The sequence below is a fragment of the Echiichthys vipera genome (assembly GCF_963691815.1).
Source record: "Echiichthys vipera genome assembly, chromosome: 12".
NCBI classification, from domain to species: domain Eukaryota; kingdom Metazoa; phylum Chordata; class Actinopteri; order Perciformes; family Trachinidae; genus Echiichthys; species Echiichthys vipera.
In genome coordinates, this window is record NC_139837.1 from 2,308,726 (window position 1) to 2,329,024 (window position 20,299).

Here is a 20,299-nt window from a genome sequence, read left to right on the forward strand (position 1 = left end):
AGATCTCCACACTGGCCTGGGAACGCCTCAGGATCCCCCAGTTAGAGCTGGTTAATGTGGCCCGGGAAAGGGAAGTTTGGGGTCCCCTGCTGGAGCTGCTGCCCCCAAGACCTGATCCAGGATAAGAGGCTGAAGATGAGATGAGATGAGATGTCTGAAGACTAAAGACTTCTGAATTCATTGACCAATGTGGTTCTACCTCTGGTTCTAACTCTGGTTCTACTGTGGTTTTACTGTGGTTCTACTGTGGTTTTACTGTGGTTCTACTGTGGTTCTACTGTGGTTCTACTGTGGTTCTACTGTGGTTTTACTGTGGTTCTACTGTGGTTCTACCTCTGGTTCTACAGTGTTTCTACCTCTGGTTCTACTGTGGTAATACCTCTGGTTTTACTGTGGTTCTACCTCTGGTTCTACCTCTGGTTCTACGGTGGTTCTAACGGTGGTTCTACCTCTGGTTCTACCTCTGGTTCTACTTCTGGTTCTATGGTGGTTCTACCTCTGGTTCTACCTCTGGTTCTAGCTCTGGTTCTACCTCTGGTTCTACCTCTGGTTCTACCTCTGGTTCTACTTCTGGTTCTATGGTGGTTCTACCTCTGGTTCTACCTCTGGTTCTAGCTCTGGTTCTACCTCTGGTTCTACCTCTAGCTGCAAGGCCTGAAGTTGTTGCTGACTGATTTGCGGAGTTACTGATTACTCATCAATTTTATCATATTTGAGGACATTTGATTGCTGAGCTCTAGGAACACGGTAAGGAAGAGAGAACGTTCACACTCGCTCAGAACAGCCACAAAACACACACAACACACACACACACACACACATACACACAAATCCTACTAAAATAATTGGAGAGGCAAGCCAACACACAGTACTTACAAAATGAAGAACATTGTGTTCTAGTAAACAATGGTGTGTGCTCTTGTTAGTAAATCACACATTGGTAGAAATTATAATTCTGTGCAATCATCCATCATGGACACCAGATATCTGGAGTGTGAAGGATACTACTTTTTACATTTTTTGTCTTTTCATCTTGTTTAATCACTTTTTCCTTGTTTTTAGTTCCAACTCTTGAGCTGAAACAAGTGAACGTCCCTGTTGTGGGATCAATAAAGTCCGAATCTTATCTTAAATTAATGGTGATGGCAAAAAAAAGTCCACAACCACAAACACGGTAAACAAGACGCTCATTGTTTCAAGGTGGTGCATGATGGATGTAAATGAGGACAGTCCGCCCCAGTTGACAGGGAGCAGGGAGCCCTCCACGCTGCCCCCCACAGAGAGAGAGAGGGGACAGCCAGTTGGCGTTGATGGCACCGTGTGGTGAGGTGGGGTGGGGGTGGCGCCCTCAGCCTTGAGCCACCTTCACCCTGAGCAGATTTCTCAAACACCATGTAAACACCGTACAGACCTAGAGAACTCCTTCAGTACCCCGATTATTCATGCATCTAAACAGCGTTCCTGGATCAACATCAGGTTTTGCATCTGTGCATGCTTCGTAGGTTATAACTCCCCCTCCCCACGCCATGGCGGTGGCTTTTGAACTGGAAATAGAATAAACCAGGAAGCAACGGCGGCGAAAACAACAACAGTAGAGCGTTCCCTTTAAACCAAGGGAGGACTTCACCACGGCAACAAGCATCACTACCAAGAAGAGGCTTTTCTGTTCTGGTTGTGTCCAAAAGTCGGCCATTTTGCCCACGCTGGTGATTGTGACAAAGGTGAAGGTGGAAATAAAGGCGTGTTCAGAGCAGCTGGATGTTGGAGGAGCGCCACCTACTGGACCGGAGGAAGAGTTACTCCCTCATTTCACCATTCAACCCCCGCACATGGATATGAGGGGACTTCAGTCATGTGATTATTCCTTTAACCGGGGAAAGCCCATTTTCGGGTTAAGATAGAGAAAATGAGCCCAGCGAGGCAGAACTGGGCACACAAGGGGATCCTCCAACACCCAGCGCCTAGGAGACCCGCGTTGAGTCCCCCCCCCCCCGGGCAGATGCGTAAAGGTATTTTCGGTTCATTATGAAACGGCGGCCAGCAGATAGACTGTATGTTTACATGGGAAACACCAGTCATGGAAAATGAGAACCACACATGTTTCCTTTTGTACCCAGCAGCAAAAACGTTGTAGCATGACATGTGTGACAATTGTGCACGCGCACGTCACATTAGTCGACGGTGAAACACGCGACAGTATATCGTGCAGCCCCATGGCAGAGCAACGCGCTAACGGCCTCTGTACTTTTACAACAGGCCCGGGCATATGGCTGCTGCCAACATAAACACAAGCAAGGTGAAAACAACTAGCGCTGAGGTTTGAGCGTGCCCTTCAGCGCTACAAGAGCTGACGGCGCATTACCCGCTCCCTGGCTCGCGAGTGTAACTGGTGGTGGAAATGACAGCTATGTAAAAAGGTTACGATAATGACAAGGAAAGGTTACAGCAATGATATCAAAGCGCGATGCAGCAGCTGGGTCGTTGCAGTGATTATGGGGGTGTGTCTGTCTGACCCAGCCAAGGTGGGTCTCACACACACACACACACGCAGGCACGTGCACACACACACACACACACACACACACACACACACACACACACACACAGCTGGCCCCCGGCCCAGACGGCATCACACAGTGGGAGGAAGGGGAGGTTATCGTCTCTGGTGGAAAGCGCAGAGGGGAGGGAGAAAGACATGAAGGAAATGGAGGGAAAGAGGGGGAGAGGAGGAGTGAAGAGGGGTGATTGCTAATGAGAGAGACAGATGAGGCCGGCCCAGGGTGGTGCTGAGCCAGAGAGTGGCCCGCGCTGACCGCACCACAGAGGTCACGGGGAAGAAACGGGAGAAGTGGAAGGGAGGCCAGGACACGCAACAAACTCAATAAACAAAAATTAGGAATAAACTCACTTAAATTATAATTTCATAGATGATTGACTGAATTAGATGGAGTCACACTATACCAGGGCTGCCCAACCCTGCTCCTGGAGGGTCACATGTTTTAGGTTTCTCCCTGCTCTAAGGGCGCACTCACACTGTTCCTCCGTACCGTGCCCAAACAGGTTCCACGGGTAAAGTCTGGTTCCTTTGACCAGTGTGAGTGCAACCGTACCGCGTCTAGGTGCAGTACGCTTGCCGTCCACGGCCCGTTTGAGAGAGGTGGGCTTTAGTAAAGCACGTTTGCACGTGTACGAGCACGAGCGTGCGCACGTGTACGAGCACGAGGCCTACGGCGGCTCTGAGGTCATTTCCTGTGCGCCTGTTGGGACGCAGTAAAAAGAAGGAGGGACCATGCGCGGACATTTCAAACAATGGCGGTGAAAGGTTCACGTTGGTGTGATGCGGAGGTGGAGTGTTTACTGCAGATTTGGTCGATGAAAAGATTCAAAAACAGTCGACAAGACGCACAAAAACTCCGAGGTCTACGGAAAGATCTGGAAACAAAGCCACGCATCGCCATGACGTCATCAATGCGTGTGACGTGTTACGGCGTGATGACGTATAGGCAGCAAGAAGCATTCTCCGAGGCCCAGGTAGTGTGAGTACAAACGGGCCTGGAGGGGGGACAAGGACCCTAAAGCACGGGGCACGGGACGGAGGCACAGTGGGAGTGCGCCCTAAGACCAGCCACCCGGGCAACTGATGCAGCAGTTGATTCACACAACCATAAATCCATAAATCTGTCTGAAACCATCTCAGGGACGTCCTCACATCACCGAGGTCTGCACATGTCTGCATTTCATCGCCCTCTTCAACTGGAGTGGGCAGCTTCTCACCTTTGAGGGCGTCTGGGACTTTAGAAACGTCTTCTCTCCACGGCTGAATCTTTGGATTCAGACGCTGAGAGGTGCCTTATGTGCGTGTGCAGCGCGGCACTCGCTTTCTGGGAACATTACCTCACTTTCTCGAGGTAAATGACAAAAAGCACTGGCAGGTTACCACAGCTTAACCTCCCGTGGCGTCTGCAGCTCGTTTGACCTTTTGTCAGCCTGTGCAGTCACTGATTCGACGGGTACGGCCACAGCTGAATGAAAACAGTGAATCATTTGTCTCCTTTCCCTTCATATTACATTCCTCTGCCTTTCTTCTGCCAAGCATAAAAAGGCCCGTCTTTCTTTTTGACCGTGCGGTCGCGCCTCATTCCCTTTCCTGCTGCCATCCATCTATCTATCACGCGTTCCCTCCATCGTAATTTCTGACCCACATATGACCCTGAGAGACGGTTGTTATTTAAAACATATGCACAGCAGCAGCAGCAGCAGACAGTGTGATGGAGAGAGGAGGGGATGAGGATGAGGGGAGGGGTGGAGAGGAGAGACGGAGAGGTGTAGATCCACTCGGCTCACAAGTTCTCTTCTCCTGCTGTGCCCATGTATAATGCATGGGACTGCTGTGCATATTTCAAGGGCCTTCTGGACTCGGTGTATATACACACACACACACACACGATGGTACTTTCAGCTTGCAGTCCACTGCACTATATGGTGTAGGTGAGTGTGTGTGTGTGTGGGTAAGAGGATCATACACTGTCTGCAGATTGGTGTGGGTGGCTCCCTGGAGCAAGAGGCAAAAGGAAGACGGGAGAAGGAGAGAGAGACAGCGAGCCAGGAAGGTAACGTGGGCCTACAGGAGAGATGTCAAGGAATGACAAGCAGAGAGGGGAAGAGAAGGCAACGTTGTGTGTGTGTGTGTGAGAGATGGAGGCAGACGAGGACTTCGCCTGGCCCTGAGCGTGCGCACACGCCAGAAGAGGACTTCGGCTGGCCCTGAGCGTACACACACACACACACACACACACACACACACACACACACACACACACACAACTTCAAAATGTGGAGCGCAACTGTGGCTTTTAATCTCCAGAACCCTCTGATTTGAATTCTTGATTATTTGTAGTAAATAAACATTAAAGTGAAATTCCGGTGTAAAATCATCCAACTATTAACGGAGAAATCCCGGAGAGTGGCTAACAGCCGAATGTGGCTAACAGTGATTAGCTCGGGGCAGCACGGTGAAGGCATTCAAAGGTCTTTTTTAACCACTAATGCTGCTGAAAATAACAGCAAACCTCTGCAGCAGCATGAGAAGAAGAAAACAAAACAAAGCAGCATCAGCGTAGTTAGTGAAGCCAGAGTTTATTAAAGAGTGTTTTAAAGACTTACCTACTGGCCCCTGTACCAGCTCCTCTCATAGTAAAGTCCATTACAGTGGAAGGAGCCCATTGGTGCTTTGTTGTGTGTGTAGGGACTCTTCTCATGCTGCTGCAGAGGTTTGCTGTTATTTTCAGCAGCATTAAAGTTAAATATTGCATCAATGAATAAATACAAATGTGACTTTTGTTTCTGCAGCTTCAACTAAAGTCACATTCAAGCACTTTCCTGTCACTCTTTTAATAAACTCCACTAAACGATGCAAAATGACCACAAAAAGATGCAAAATGACCACAAAAAGATGCAAAACCACCACAAAAAGATACAAATCCCACCAACAGGTTCACTAACTACGCCGATGATGCTTTGTTGTGTGTGTAGGGACTCTTCTCATGCTGCTGCAGAGGTTTGCTGTTATTTTCAGCAGCATTAGTGGTTAAAAGAGACCTTTGAATGCCTTCACCGTGCTGCCGCGAGCTAACCACTGTTAGCCACATTCAGCTGTTAGCGACTCTCAAGGATTTCTCTGTTAATAGTTGTTACCAAAAGAAATTGTCTCGATGGATTATTTAAAGAGTGTATTTGTCGAAAACTTCAAAATGTGGAGCGCAACTGTGGCTTTTAGTCTCCAGAACCCTCTGATTTGAATTCTTGATTATTTGTAGTAGATAAACATTAAAGTGAAATTCGTGAGGCGTAAATTCATCCAGCACGGTGGTGTGGAGTTAGCATGTTGTCCCCGTGTCTGCGTGGGTTTTCTCCGGGTTCTCCGGTTTCCTCCCACAGTCCAAAGACGTGCAGGTGTTCAGTTCATTGATGACTCTAAATCACCCGTAGGTGTGAATGGTTGTCTGTCTCTGTTCGTCTCTATGTGTCCTGTGATAGACTGGCGTCCTGTCCAGTGTGGACCCCGCCTCACGCCCGATGTCCGCTGGGATCGGATAGGGACAAGCGGTTGGAGATGAATGAATGAACCCACACACAATCAACACATTGGTTTTAAATATTATTATCCCGTGTAACTGGACTGTACAGGATTTCTCCGTTAAAAGTTGTTACACTAAAAAAAATGTCCCGATGGTTTATTTGATGCTGAAAAAAGACCCGCGGATGATTTTACGCCTCACAAATTTCACTTTAACAGCATCACAAATGTGCGGAAAAGCATCACAATTTGCTTTGATGGATATTACACCATGATATATTCCATGTCATGGTGTGTTGGTTGTCATCGGGCATCACCAAAGTCTTCCTTAAGACAAGGAGGAAATTCTCCTTTTCACCGGGGTTCAAAGGTCAGAGTCGGCCACAAGAGCATCTCTGTTGCTGCTCCTTGAGATTCAGTGTCTCGTTCAACAACACTTCAATAATGCCGCCGATTGCTGACGCGGACGCTTGAACCCGGGGCCTCCACATGTAGGACGTCTCTGCTCACATCGTCACCCAGTGTGCAGCCAACAGATCCTGACTCTATTACGCTCTGCTCGGTCTTGATCCGCCCCCTCGTGACGGCTTCGCTGACGCACTGATCACTGTCTGAGTCATCCCCACTGACGGCTGAATGAATCAGACACCATCTGCCTTCTCCATCTACTACATCTACGTGCATTCACATGGTTTACTTTACCAATACATTATGAAATATCTAGACTTCTAAGATCAGACACACTCATAGATCAAAGCTGTCGTTGGAAAAGTCTGGAGTTTAATTTGATTCCAGGTCTGGATCAGTTTGGATAATGTTTAATGTGTATTAAGATATATTAATATAAACAAACACAGCAACACAGCCGACCTGATCTGTTTTCTTCTGTAGTTGTGGTTTTTATTGTCTCTACCAATAAAGCACAGACTCTCTGTCTGTAGAGTTACAGGTTCACTTAGGGCGCACTCACACTGTCCTTCCGTCCCGGGCCAAAACCGTTTTTTCAGCTAAAGCCTAGTACGTTTAAGCAGTGTGAGTGCACCCGTTCCGCGCATAACTGCGGACAGAGGGCAGCCCACGGCCCGCTTGAAAGAGGTGGGCTTTAGCAGAGCCGTTTGCACGTGTACAAGCACGAGCACGAGCACGAGCCCTACGGTGGTAGCGGTATGTGCGCCTGTTGGGACGTAGAAAATAGAACGACGGACCATGCGCGGACATTTAACGACAACAACAATGGCGGCGAAAGGTTCACGTTGGTGTGATGCGGAGGTGGAGTGTTTACTGCAGATTTGGTCGATGAAAAGATTCAAAAACAGTCGACAAGACGCACAAAAACTCCGAGGTCTACGGAAAGATTTGGAAACAAAGCCACGCATCGACATGACGTCGTCAATGCGTGTGACGTGTTACGGCGTGATGACGTATAGGCAGCAAGAAGCATTCTCCGAGGCCCAGGTAGTGTGAGTACAAACGGGGCTGGGGCGCGGGGGGAGAGGGAGGGGGGACAATTACCCTAAAGCCCGGGTCGCGGTGCGGAAGGACAGTGTGAGTGCGCCCTAATTCATTTAATGATCCATCTCTACTGTTCCTGTCTGTAGAGACTGTTCACTCTTTTAACATTTAGCTTGAATAAAATGCTGTGCGTTGAACAGAGTTCATTCACTCATTTGAGCTACAATACCTCTTTAAAAATGTCTTTATTACTTGACAACATGACGGCACATAGTCAGATTTTAACATCTGTGTTAAAAGTTGGATTTTAAAACCATTTATTTTACATAATAAACATCTAATAATTGGTGTTCAGATGTTTGATATTGACCGAAAAATCCTCAGAGAAGTCTGAAAAAGTCTGATTTAGAAATGGAAAATGTGCAGCAGCAGAACATACACACAGATTTAAAAACAGTAGACTGGGTGGACACGTTTTTTAGCTCTTTAACTGACTGTATAGTGCAGAGCTGCACAACCCTGCTCCTGGAGGGCCACTGCTCGTGCTCGTACACGTGCAAACGTGCTTTACTAAAGCCCACCTCTCCCAAACGGGCCGTGGACGGCAAGCGTGCCGCTCCTAGACGCGGTACAGTTGCACTCACAATGGTCAAAGGAACCAGACTTTAGCTGTGAAGCGTCCTGGGGCACGGTACAGATGGACAGTGTGAGTGCGCCCTTAGACTCTCTAGCTGGTACAGAAGCCAGATGCAGATGTCCTCTGGTTTGGTGACACAAGGTCTGCTGTCATGAGGCCAGTTGGTTGTACTGCAACACTTGATACGGCTCATGGTAGTGAAATTCACAGGTAACCGCTCGGGAGGACATTCCTGCAGCCAGCGTGCCGATGGCACACTCGACACTTGCATCCCTACAGGTTATGTATGTGTACAGTAATGTGTAATGTGTCTGAGCTTCAGGAGTGAACATGAAAAGTACAGTGAGTGACTTACAATGAGCCGCTTGAGGCCGGTGAAGGACTGCTCCACAGAGTTGGCGGTGAGGACCTGCCGCTTCGTTGCTGCCGGTTCTCCCAGGAAACGCAGCATCAGGTCTTTAACGGCGTCGCCCTGCAGCAAAACACGCAGAAATGTAACATCGTGCAAAACCCATACCGCCCTTAAGACACGCCGATCAACCAATCATAGTGAAGTACAGGCAGTGACGAGGATTCATGGCTGAAAATATTCAAACGAAACGACCTAACCGGAGCGTCAGACTATCGCCTTGCATCGACGCTGTCTGTCCAAACTTATTCTGAGCATTTGTGGAACAAGCTGTAAAACATGCGCCTGAAAACAGATAAATGTCCCGTGCAGCCGCGGACTCCTGATGTGTTTAACAAGGAGGCACCGTCGTTTGAATGCCTAAGTGCTTAAGTGAATTAATGCAAATAAAATACAGTTTTTGCCCACTAAGAGTTCGTTCAGCAAACAAATGAGATCCACTCTAAAGACGGATTAAAGATGGCACTTTCTGCGGCCTGTTATGTCTTAATGTTTTTTTTATTTTGTTTTTATTGAAGGACAGAAGCAAGTCGTGCAATTTTACAATTTAAACAATATTTTCCTTTTCTTTTTCTTGAACAAGCACCCTCCCAACCCCTCGCACCTCTACCTTGAGAGTCCGCACAGATACAAGTCCAACACACAATGACATTGAGTCCGTATAATAAAATAAGATGCAGTGCAAAAGAAGAGAGACTAGAATAAGAACATGATTATTTGATGTCCTCCTATTCAGTGGAGTGTTCAAAGGCTGTTAAAATACTCTATTAAGTTAAGTTAAGTCAGTGAGTCTAAGAAAAAATCCAAATTAGAAACTAAAAAAGGGATAAAATAGGGTTGCAAACTCATTTCTAGAATTTCTGAATGCTGCAACATCGAAACTTTCCGTGTGAATTTCTGGGAATTAACTGTAAATTGGGGAAACATTTCAAAAATACATGATCATGTTATGACATTAGATGCACATGTATACTCTTCCTAAAACAGTAATATTTTAATCAACATTCATGTTTTTGTTCAATCAAACAATTAAAACTTGATGAAGTTCTACTTAAAAATAAATCTGCTGAAATGTGAAATTTCACATAACAGTACTGTATTATTTTGCATCGATGTCTGCAAAACAAAATGTTTATATTTATGTTTAAATGTGATGCAGTTTGTCTAAAATTAGCCCCAATTTCCAGTTAATTCCCAGAAATTCCCACAGAAAGCTTCGAATTTGTAATATTTGGAAAGTTTCAAATTTTCTGAATTGTAAAAAAAAAAAAAAGGGGTAGGATCAAATAAGTGAAAACTTCTTCTAATTGTTTACATGTTGTTTTAGTTTTTTTCTCATATTTTTTAACTAATTTAATTTTGTATAGTTTTGTTATTTGTATTCTGTCTGAAATAAAATCCTAAAATTCAAATTTCATTATGGTTTTAACTCACTACACAGCAGCTTTTCCTCATTTCCCTGTTCCTCTCCTGATGTGACAGCGCACCTCTCTTCCCCTTTGGTGAACGGCCATAGATGAAACACCGCTATACGTCTTTAAAACCCCACTAATCTGGTTTGTGATGCAGGATTTCTCTTAAAACGTGTGGTCTCTGAGCCCGAACACCTGCTTTCACAGCTGAGCAGTATGAACCATGATGACCCAAGTGTTTTTATTGAAACACCTTTTATATATATTTTTTTAAAGACATACTGTGAGAGGAGAAATTGCTCCTGGGGCTTTTTAAACCCATATGTTGCATATGTTGCATGAGTGCTCGTCTTACCTGAAGGTTATCAAACTTGAGTCCAGGCATGGTGAGTCTGTTGGAGTCCACGTAGGCCGGGCTGTACTGCTGGGTGGCCAGGGAGATCAACACCTTCCTGGTCTCGTCAGAGGGCAGCCAGGCGTCATGGCGCCGATCCACTTCACTCAGACTCAGCGCTGTCGCAAACGGGTCGTCGCTGCCCGAGAACACGGCCTGGAGCTGGTTGAAGGGCTGCGGCTGCGGGGCTGGGGCGGGTGCTTGCGTTGTAGTCGGGGATGCTTGGGGTGGAGGTTGGGCCTTGGCGGTGGATTCGGTAGAGGCGGGGCCAAACACTGAACTAGGGGTGGGGGCACCGGAGTCCAGAGGTCCTCCAGGGGTGGAGATGGAAGAGGAGGTGGAGGAAAGTTGGCGCTCAGGGGTGGGGGTTATGGTTGCTGTGCTGGGGCCAGGGGGGATGTCAGCGTTTGGGTTTGAAACGGAGATAAAGGAGGAGGGGACGGTGAAGGAATCAAAGAAGTCCGAGGCGGGGTTGACCTGTCCATTGTCGGAGAAGAACTTACTGAGGCTGGGGCTGGGCTGGCACACGAGGGGGGCCGTCAGCTTACTGGGGGTCACCGCCTCGTCGCTTCCCCCGCCACTCCCCATGCTAAAGCTGGGGGATTTGATGAGGGTGGGCTGGAAGCCGTCAGGCACCAGAGACTTGGGCTGGGTGCCCTGGCTGAAGATGGTGCACACCGGCACAGGTACGTCTTTTGGGCTCGTCCCTTTAGCTTCCTGTGGCGCTGGTTCCACACTTTTAAGGTCGGATGGGCTCGGCGTGTCGACGTGAGGCAAAACACAGACGGTGATTTGCTCTTTCGTGTCCGTCTGCTCCTTCGTGTCCTCGTCTACTTTCTCCTCAGACTCGCATCCCTCCTGTTCCTCCACTGAAACTCGAATCTCAGTCGTATTCTGTCCGATTTCACTTTGAACCTCCTTGTCGTCCGACGTCTCTTGCGCGCTCTCTTCCTCCTCCACTCCGTCCAGAAAGGAGTCGATGGGAGCTACATCTTCCTCCTCGCTGTTATTGGGCGAGTCGGAAATCATGACGCTCTCCATCATCTGGTCGTTGAGCTTGTCCATCAGGCTCTCTGAGGGCGTAGCGCTGCTGTCCTCCTGGGGGGTGACGAACTCTCCTCCCAAGTCGATGCTGTCTTCCTGGGGAACGGCGGCGTCTCTGGAAGGGGTCGTCAGGCGGGCGGTTGTTTCCGGAGGGTCTGGGCCTGGGGCTTCCTTGGTTATATCCTCCACTGTGATGTCCAAGGTGACTGGCCTCTGAGCAGGAGTCTCCCCACTGTTCATCTTACTGCTCCTGACAATTCAGCAAGGAAACAAAAGGCATTACAGTTTGATGCAGCGTCAACGGCGACTGACAAATATTCTGTGCGTTACTGTGCAACACTGTAAAGTCACTTCCTGTCATTATAAGTGTACGACCAACAGACTCAAGAACTCCTTTGTCCCTAATCACACTTTACAACTCCTCACTCGGGGGGAGGAGGAGATAAAGAGGACAGAAGGGAAGGAGAGGTAATGGGAGCCACTCACTGTGCAAGTAATAATTACTCCTACACACCGAGAATTTAGCCTTCTCAAAACAATGTACAAAGCTCACCGATATACATTACCGGGAAATTAGCAAAAGAGATTTGTTGAGAGAGAAAGTAGTTCCACATTAAGAGGACCATAAATCAAACCAGAGGAAAGATGCCTCTCAACTCAAGGTGTCAGTCTGCGGAACAATTTAAAAAGTGAAATTAAAACTTCAATCACTGTGAGTGACTTCTTACTGGTCATGTTTTGGAGGTTTTAAGCCTCTGAACCAAAAAGGTCCTCATCTTTATCTTAAAAATCAGTCACCTTACTATAGAAGCATCTTCTAATAATCTTCAAGTGGTTTGACATCTCCAGGTCAAAAATCATTTAAAAAATCACAACAATAAAATAAATTATTCAAAAACAAACCTTGTGATACATGAGGAATATTAGTATTTTGTTGCACAGGTGGTTCAACATGTCCAGGTATAAAAAACATTAAAGAAAATCCTTAAATAAATATATATATTACTCAAAAACACACCTTGTGATGAGGAATATTAGTCTATATGTTGCACACACGGTTTGACATAATTCAAAGAAATGGTTGAAATGTATGATAGTTTATTATTCTGAATATCAAATGAAGGCTGCAAGTCTGTGAATGTTCTCATGTGTCCAGGTCGTCGTTATCCTCAAAGCAATTTCAGTCCAAAGCAACTGGACTTGGTTATTTATCAGGAAATAACCAAATAACCAAGTCCAGTTGCTTTTGACTGAAATTGCTTTGAGGACAAATGAATGTTGGACATCAAAGTGACTTCTTACTGGTCATGTTTTGGAGGTTTTAAGCCTCTGAACCAAAAATGTCCTTATCTTTATCTTAAAAATCAGTCACCTTACTATAGAAGCATCTTCTAATATGTTTACTGGCACATTTATAACTAATACATTTAATTCCACCTAAGTAAAGGGTTAATACCTTCATATAGATGACTACAGCCTTTCATTAGCTCTGGTAAACCATTGGGGATAGAACCAACTATAAATGTGATTTCCTTGTATTTTGATGGTAAATCCTCTTTTTTGTAGAAACATCTCACATGACATTAAATAACCATCGTTGTTAAAATCATCCTTGAGGTTTTTTTTCAGCCTAGTTTTGACAATAAAGGGGCTGTTAATGATATCTCGTCTGTTTGGTGACATTACTAGCTAACATGATCTAGCTAATCTACATTAGCCGGTTGGCTGTCGTACGCTAATTCAACATTAACTGGGCACTTTGTTGATAAAGTAAATACTTAAATAAAAGCTGTGGACTCTTTTAAAAGTCACGGAACAAACAACAGTGACAATATCGCTACAGTAAAAACAGAAAACACATAAAAACTGAAACAAAAACACGATTATTTCTCTTACCTCACTTCACTGACAGATAGATCTCCAGTGCGCATGCGCATCAGCAAAGAAGAGCTACGCGTACGGGATCTCGGAGCGGACAAACTTCATCCAACCGTCGTTTTTGGTATTCTCGACGTATTTTACGCACTTTTAAAAGAGTACACAACCTTACACGAGTGTCGTTACGTATTTCTAGCTCTTAAACGGTTTTTCAATCGCGGAAGTGCAGCTGCTGTGTTGTGTTTTGTGTTTTTGTGTAGTAAGAAGAACAGTTACAGTGTTTTTGCTGCGCTTTTATCGTGAACAGGAATATAAAGCTCCAAATCCAAAATGGAGGACGACGCCCCTGTCATTTACGGTCTTGAATTCCAGGTAATGTCACATCATTCATTAGTTACATCTATCTCTGTTATATTTCACTTATTGGCTGTGTTTTTAAGCTATTCTCTAATAGTCTGCATAGATTAAAGCGTCACTGCAGCAGTTATTTACACCCATGTTCCTTTTAATGAATGAAAACTTTTGTATTTGAGCATTTTTAATTTTTAAAGTCATGTTTTTTTGTATCTAACTCTGCAGGCGAGAGCCCTGACTGCCCAGACAGCTGAGACAGATGCCATTCGCTTTCTTGTGGGAACACAGTCACTGAAATTTGACAACCAGGTAAGAAAAACACTTAAACACTAACATGTGCAACACTTTCACTGCAATTGTCTCCCAATTAGCTGCAGTTTTAATGCAAGACAATGCCTCCTGTCACACTCAGTGTTTCCCACAAACCAGGTACTAATGCGTGGTGCAGGGCCGTACATACCGCTTTTAAGATCGAGACGTTTTGAGGGCCGGTTCAGAGCCGGTGCCCAATCTTGAAGCGGTTCTTCCTGTTTCCAGAGCCAAAGAACCGGCTCTCCGTCAGGAAAACCGGTTTCAGAGCGGCACAGACTCTTTGCTGGTCTTGAACCGGTGTTGTGCCGTATTCAGCACCCCTGCCATGAAACATCCCCTTGCATTATAGGTGATATTCTGGATCAGAAGGCTGTTGTTTCCACCTATAGGAGTAGTTTATATATATATATATACAAGTAACCCACAAGTCCTGACCCCAAGTGAAGGAGTTCAAGTACCTCGAGATCATGTTCACGAGTGAGGGGACGACGGAGCGTGAGTTTGGCCGGAGAATCGGATCCTCAGGTTGATCAGGAGCTCCTGCACTCTGAATAGCTTTGACTACTGCTGCTGAGGCTTCTGTGCGGGGGACATGCTTCCTTCTTTCAATGAGTGGAATTACAAGTGCCTTTCCCAGCTGCTCCAGGAACACCCTCCTCTTGTTCTGCTTACGAGACATCCAGGTCGGGTTGATCCCTCTCCAAATCACAAAGGCATTGTAGGAGGAAACATCAATGATGTTGTGGAAGATGACCAGGAGCCAGCGGGCAGTCATCCTTCTGCAGCTGTATGTTCCAATCACATTATCTAGGTTGTCCACACCTCCCTTGTTGCAGTTGTAGCCTAGGATGGTGACTGGCTTCCTGTCCTCACGATCGCTAACGTCACCGTCTGTGTGCAGTGTGCTCAGAAGAACTACATTCTTGTTTTTCTTTGGGAGGTGAGAAACTAGAGTGGTGGTGGGCGTGAAGGCAAACTTTGATGAGAAAACCTCTCTCTCCTTTGACGCGAACTGTACCAACCATGTTGATCTTCCTCTCCAGGAGCTGCTGTCCGAGTTCATAAGATGTGAAGAAATTGTCACATGTCTGAGTGTGACCCTCAGTCCCTCTGTCACATCAAGCACAACTCACATCCCCTGGTTCTTCTCTGGGCGTCCACTGGTCGGCTTCCCGGTATAGACGTGCATTTTCCAAGCATAGCTTGATTTGGCATCGCAAGCCACCCACGACTTAATCTCATATTTTGCTGGCTTGCTTTTTTTCTATTGCTGGTGTGATAAACAGGTAGAGTGTAGAGACAATGTCATGGGCATGAGAAACGGCGTACCTTGTGGGTCCTGGGGTCATCTTTATGGCGTTCTGTTCTGCATGCCTGTCGTGTTGGTCACATGCTGCTGAGGAACATGTTATCCTGCCATGTCTCTCTTTCAGCTTCAGGGTTTTCTTCTTCTTCTTCTGAAGATGATTCCTCATGCTCTGGGTTGTATTCCTCCCCATCTTCTTCTTCTGATACATCCTCCACTTCCTCTTCTGAATCACAGTTGTCTTGCTGGACCTCTGAAAAATGCGATCTGGAGCCTCTTCAGCGTTGTAACACACACTCACGGCTTCAGCACAGACAGAGTCCGGGGCCCTGTCATCTGCAGCACCTTTATAATCTCTGCAGTCTGCGATAACACCTGTGTGTTGTTTACGTCTGCTACTGTCTCGTTCACGTCTGCTGCTCATTGATCTGAGACTGATCAAAGGCACAGCAGTCCGTGAGAAGACCCCATGATCTGTCTTATTACGTCTGCGACTGATTAAAACAACTAAAACATTGTAACATTCAGTGGTTTGTAAATAACTCTGTGACCTTGAGTTCAACTCTTTGTGCCTCACGGGTCATTTTGACCCCAGGACGACCTTTGTACCTTTTTTTGTAGCTCACATGGAAATGTGAATAAAAGCAACATTTCACTTTTTCTACTGTTGATGCCAATCTAGGACACACTACCTGGGCCTCGGAGAATGCTTCTTGCTGCCTATACGTCATCACGCCGTAACACGTCACACGCATTGATGACGTCATGGCGATGCGTGGCTTTGTTTCCAGATCTTTCCGTAGACCTCAGAGTTTTTGTGCGTCTTGTCGACTGTTTTTGAATCTTTTCATCGACCAAATCTGCAGTAAACACTCCACCTCCGCATCACACCAACGTGAACCTTTCACCGCCATTGTTTGAAATGTCCGCGCATGGTCCCTCCTTCTTTTTTCTACGTCCCAACAGGCGCACAGGAAACGACCTCAGAGCTGCCGTAGGCCTCGTGCTCGTACACGTGCGCACGCTCGTGCTCGTACATGTGCAAACACGCTCTACAAAAGCCCACCTCTCTCAAACGGACCGTGGACGGCAAGCTGTCTGCAGTTATGCGCGGAGCGGTTGCACTCACACTGGTCAAACGAACTAGGCTTTACCCGTAAAACCTGTTTTGGCGCGGTGCGGAAGGACAGTGTGAGTGCGCCCTTAAAAAACGCAATACATCAGCCGGCCAATGTATCGTCATATCACTACTGTGTAGCATGTGTGAGAGGAGTTAGAATAAGTGAGAACAACATGAATAACTTTCTGTAGGTCAAAGGCAGGCAGGCCTGTTTTTAAATATATCTGTTAAATGTTAAAAGCATGACCAGATAACCTCTCGCATCGCATCTCTGCTTTAAATTTCAAATCAGAGTCAGAAGATGATTCTGAAGCTTTGCAAGAGCGCGAGATCTGAGCCAACACGATGACATCAAGTCAAGTTCAGTCTGAGGGGCCAATTTAAAGACAAAGAAAGGCTGACCACTAAGTTAGAGGAAGTTTGGAGAAGTTTTTATTGTTATTTATTTTATTTAGACCTCGACCTCAGATCCAACAGCTCTCATTTCACTCACATCAGACTCTTTTCAAGGCTATCGGGATTTAAGTTCAGATGGGATGAGCTTTATTTTTTAGGATGTTCTGCAAAAGTCCTGCAAATTGTAACTGTGTTGTAATTGTTTATAACTGCGTTTTAGACCCAAAGAGTCAAAAAGATCAGGATTCTGTACGACACTTTAGTTTTCCTGGGGTCTTATGAGCGTAAAGATGGCGTCCACTGCTCATCACCTCACGGATACTTTATTTTGAAAGGAATTCTTCATACTTTCGAAGTTTCATCATCATAAAAAATGAACCATTAGCGTAAATAAATGCAGAGTAGGGCCCGGTTTGGTTCCCTCTACATGGAAACGATTAAAGACACAAGGCTGGAGAATATTTGTACTGAACAGTCGATGTGAAATATTAAAGATACATTAATAAAAACTTGACATAGTATTAAAACGAATACGTTAAGTACACAATACTGAAGAACATGAGGGTCGAGGTCGCGGGTCCAAGCGTGTGAAATGTGTTTCCTCAGGAGGGGGTCTGGAGTCTCCCTTAGAGAGAGGGGGAGAAGTTCAGCATCCGTGAGGAACTCGGAGTAGAGCCGCTGCTCCTTTGTGTTGAAAGGAGCCAGTTGAGGTGGTTCAGGATCATCTGGTAAGGATGAACCCTGGGCGCCTCCCTAGGGAGGTGTTCCAGGCACGTCCAGCTGGGAGGAGGCCTCAGGGAAGACCCAGGACCAGGTGGAGAGATTAGATCTCCACACTGGCCTGGGAACGCCTCGGGATCCCCCAGTTAGAGCTGGTTAATGTGGCCCGGGAAAGGGAAGTTTGGGGTCCCCTGCTGGAGCTGTTGCCCCCGAGACCCAACCCCGGATAAGAGGCTGAAGATGAGTGAGATGAGAGCACACAATGTCGTGATGCGGTTTTGTGTACTGTCCGTAATATAGAGTCCCACCGGTCATCAGACAAGGGTCCCAGATCCTGTTCCCAGGCCAATCTATGATCATCTGTGACCATACGAATACGTCACTGTATAATCCAGACATTGAACCTTTGGATAACGGGTCAAAAGCAAGAAATGTATCCATCGGGTTGATGCCTGGTTTTGAGGGAAAGTTAGGTCGGTGGAAGCGAATACTGTCTAACCTGTAGGTATCTAAAAAAGTGGGTTTTCTTCATCTCATCTCATCTTCAGCCTCTTACCCGGGGTCGGGTCGCGGGGGCAGCAACTTTAGCAGGGGACCCCAAACTTTCCCTAGGTTGTATTTCACAGACAGACAGACAGTTGGCTGAAGGAACAGTTTAGGCTATAGCTTTTGCTTTAATACAAAAAAATGAAGAATTAATCCAGTGACTGTGGTTAAATGCATTATCCCTCATCTTTCAGTCATTATGCAACAAACAGCTGGAATAAACGTCCTGAGGATGTGAGACTTTCATCCACTCTGAGCACCTTTACAACTAGACTGAACACTTTTACGTTCACCGTAGCTTTCTGATAAATCTCTGCACTTTAACGTCCGCACTGTTTTTATTATTGTCTATGTTTTTATTCTCTTTGTCTCTGTGATACATTTGAATTCATGACGTGTTGCTGTGAAGCCCTTTGAGTCTGACTTGTGTATTAAAAGTGCGTTACAAATTAAGTTGCATTGCCTTATCGGTCAATTGACCTATTGTTTCAGTGCCAAGTGGTTAACCATTCATTCATTTTCAACCGCTTATCCCGGGGTCGGGTCGCGGGGTCGTGCTGGAGTCGATCCCAGCTGACATCGGGCGTGAGGCGGGGTCCACCCTGGACAGGACGCCAGTCTATCACAGGACACATAGAGACGAACAGAGACAGACAACCATTCACACCTACGGGTGATTTAGAGTCATCAATGAACCGAACACCTGCACGTCTTTGGACTGTGGGAGGAAACCGGAGAACCCGGAGAAAACCCACGCAGACACGGGGACAACATGCAAACTCCACACAGAAGGGCCCAACAGTGCTAACCACTACACCACCGTGTAGCCTAGTGATTAACCGAGTGGTTAATCAGTTATCGCAATTCCTGTGAATGAATTATGTGTCGATTGATAATCAGTGTGGTGTTTATTAGCCCTGCGTTGGGACTCTCAGCTCAGGAGAGAGAGACATGGCCTCAGTCTGGCTCAAACGCATCAGCTCCAACTGCTTGAGCTGTCCCCAATAGTAGACAGATTGGTTGTGTGTGCATCCGTGCTGTGTGTGTGTGTGTGTTTGTGTATATCCACGGCTTCTCTGCAAAAGTCTGTACGTCTGAGTTTCGGTGTGTGTGTGTGTGTGTGTGTGCTTTGTGCTGCGAGTGTGTTTGTAGGAGGAGAAAGAAAAACGACAGAGTGGGGTGTGTGTGCATGCGTGCACATCTTGCAGAGGTCATTACAGAGACAGATGACAGAAACAGTTGGCTCTAAACGGGAGAGAAATAATTAGCTCTCTGAGAGGAAGAGAGAGTGAGTGAGAGTGTGTGTGCATGTGAGATAGACACACACACACACACACACACACAGAGATATACAGTATTTCTGGCAGACTTTACTGTGAAAACGGTCTGGCACTGAACACAGACGCAGTTCAATCCAAGTCTTGTGTAGCGGGTCTAACACGGAGCTTGTTGGGAACGGTGACAATGCATCCCAGTCGATCTGTGTGGTTTCTTATCGCACTCTATCATTAGCTTCATGTACTCTATATAACGCTTTCTTCATGCTAGGACAAGCAGCTGAAAGACGAGAAAACCAGCAGCTAACTCTTCAACAGCATTGTAGCATCTAATCTAAGTACAGTTATTAGATTTGTGTAGTAATGGGGTCCTAACTGCTCATTTATTCATATGTCTATGTGCTTTGAGGCCACTGTAGACTGTCACTGACAGCTACAAGCTAGCACGCTAACAAACAGAAATAATGAAAGATGCTAACTGTGGTCACCGGTCTCATCTCATCTTATCTCATCTTCAGCCTCTTATCCGGGGTCGGGTCGTGGGGCAGCAGCTTTAGCAGGGGACCCCAAACTTCCCTTTCCCGGGCCACATTAACCAGCTCTAACTGGGGGATCCTGAGGCGTTCCCAGGCCAGTGTGGAGATCTAACCTCTCCACCTGGTCCTGGATGCTGAACTTCTCCCCCTCTCTCTAAGGGAGACTCCAGCCCCCCTCCTGAGGAAACACATTTCACACGCTTGGACCTGGACCTGGTTCTTTGGGTCCTGACCCAGCTTTCATGACCACAGGTGAGGGTAGGAACCAGGACTGAGTGGTAGATCCAGAGCTTTGCCTTCCTCAGCTCTCTCTTCATCACAACGGTGCGGTAGAGCGACTGCAGCTCCACCCCGCTGCTCCGATTCTCCGGCCAAACTCACGCTCCATAGTCCCCTCACTCGTGAACAAGATCCTGAGGTACTTGAGATC

The 20,299-nt window shown here is 46.6% G+C and overlaps 2 protein-coding genes across 2 annotated transcripts in view; one reads left to right on the top strand and one right to left on the bottom strand.

The window, feature by feature from the left end:
* trappc12 (trafficking protein particle complex subunit 12) overlaps positions 1-11,667 on the bottom strand; it is a 37,218-nt gene extending 25,551 nt beyond the window's left edge. Inside the window, exons 1-2 of the mRNA XM_083924484.1 lie at positions 10,342-11,667; positions 8,521-8,637 (exon numbers count right to left, since the gene is read on the bottom strand). Of these exons, the coding sequence (XP_083780610.1) occupies positions 8,521-8,637; positions 10,342-11,664 (1,440 nt within the window). The 5' untranslated portion in view covers positions 11,665-11,667. The remainder of the gene's footprint in view (positions 1-8,520; positions 8,638-10,341) is intronic.
* Positions 11,668-13,533: 1,866 nt separating this feature from the next.
* The window catches only part of eipr1 (EARP complex and GARP complex interacting protein 1), a 60,892-nt gene continuing 54,126 nt past the window's right edge, over positions 13,534-20,299 (top strand). Inside the window, exons 1-2 of the mRNA XM_083923750.1 lie at positions 13,534-13,674; positions 13,882-13,965. Of these exons, the coding sequence (XP_083779876.1) occupies positions 13,633-13,674; positions 13,882-13,965 (126 nt within the window). The 5' untranslated portion in view covers positions 13,534-13,632. The remainder of the gene's footprint in view (positions 13,675-13,881; positions 13,966-20,299) is intronic.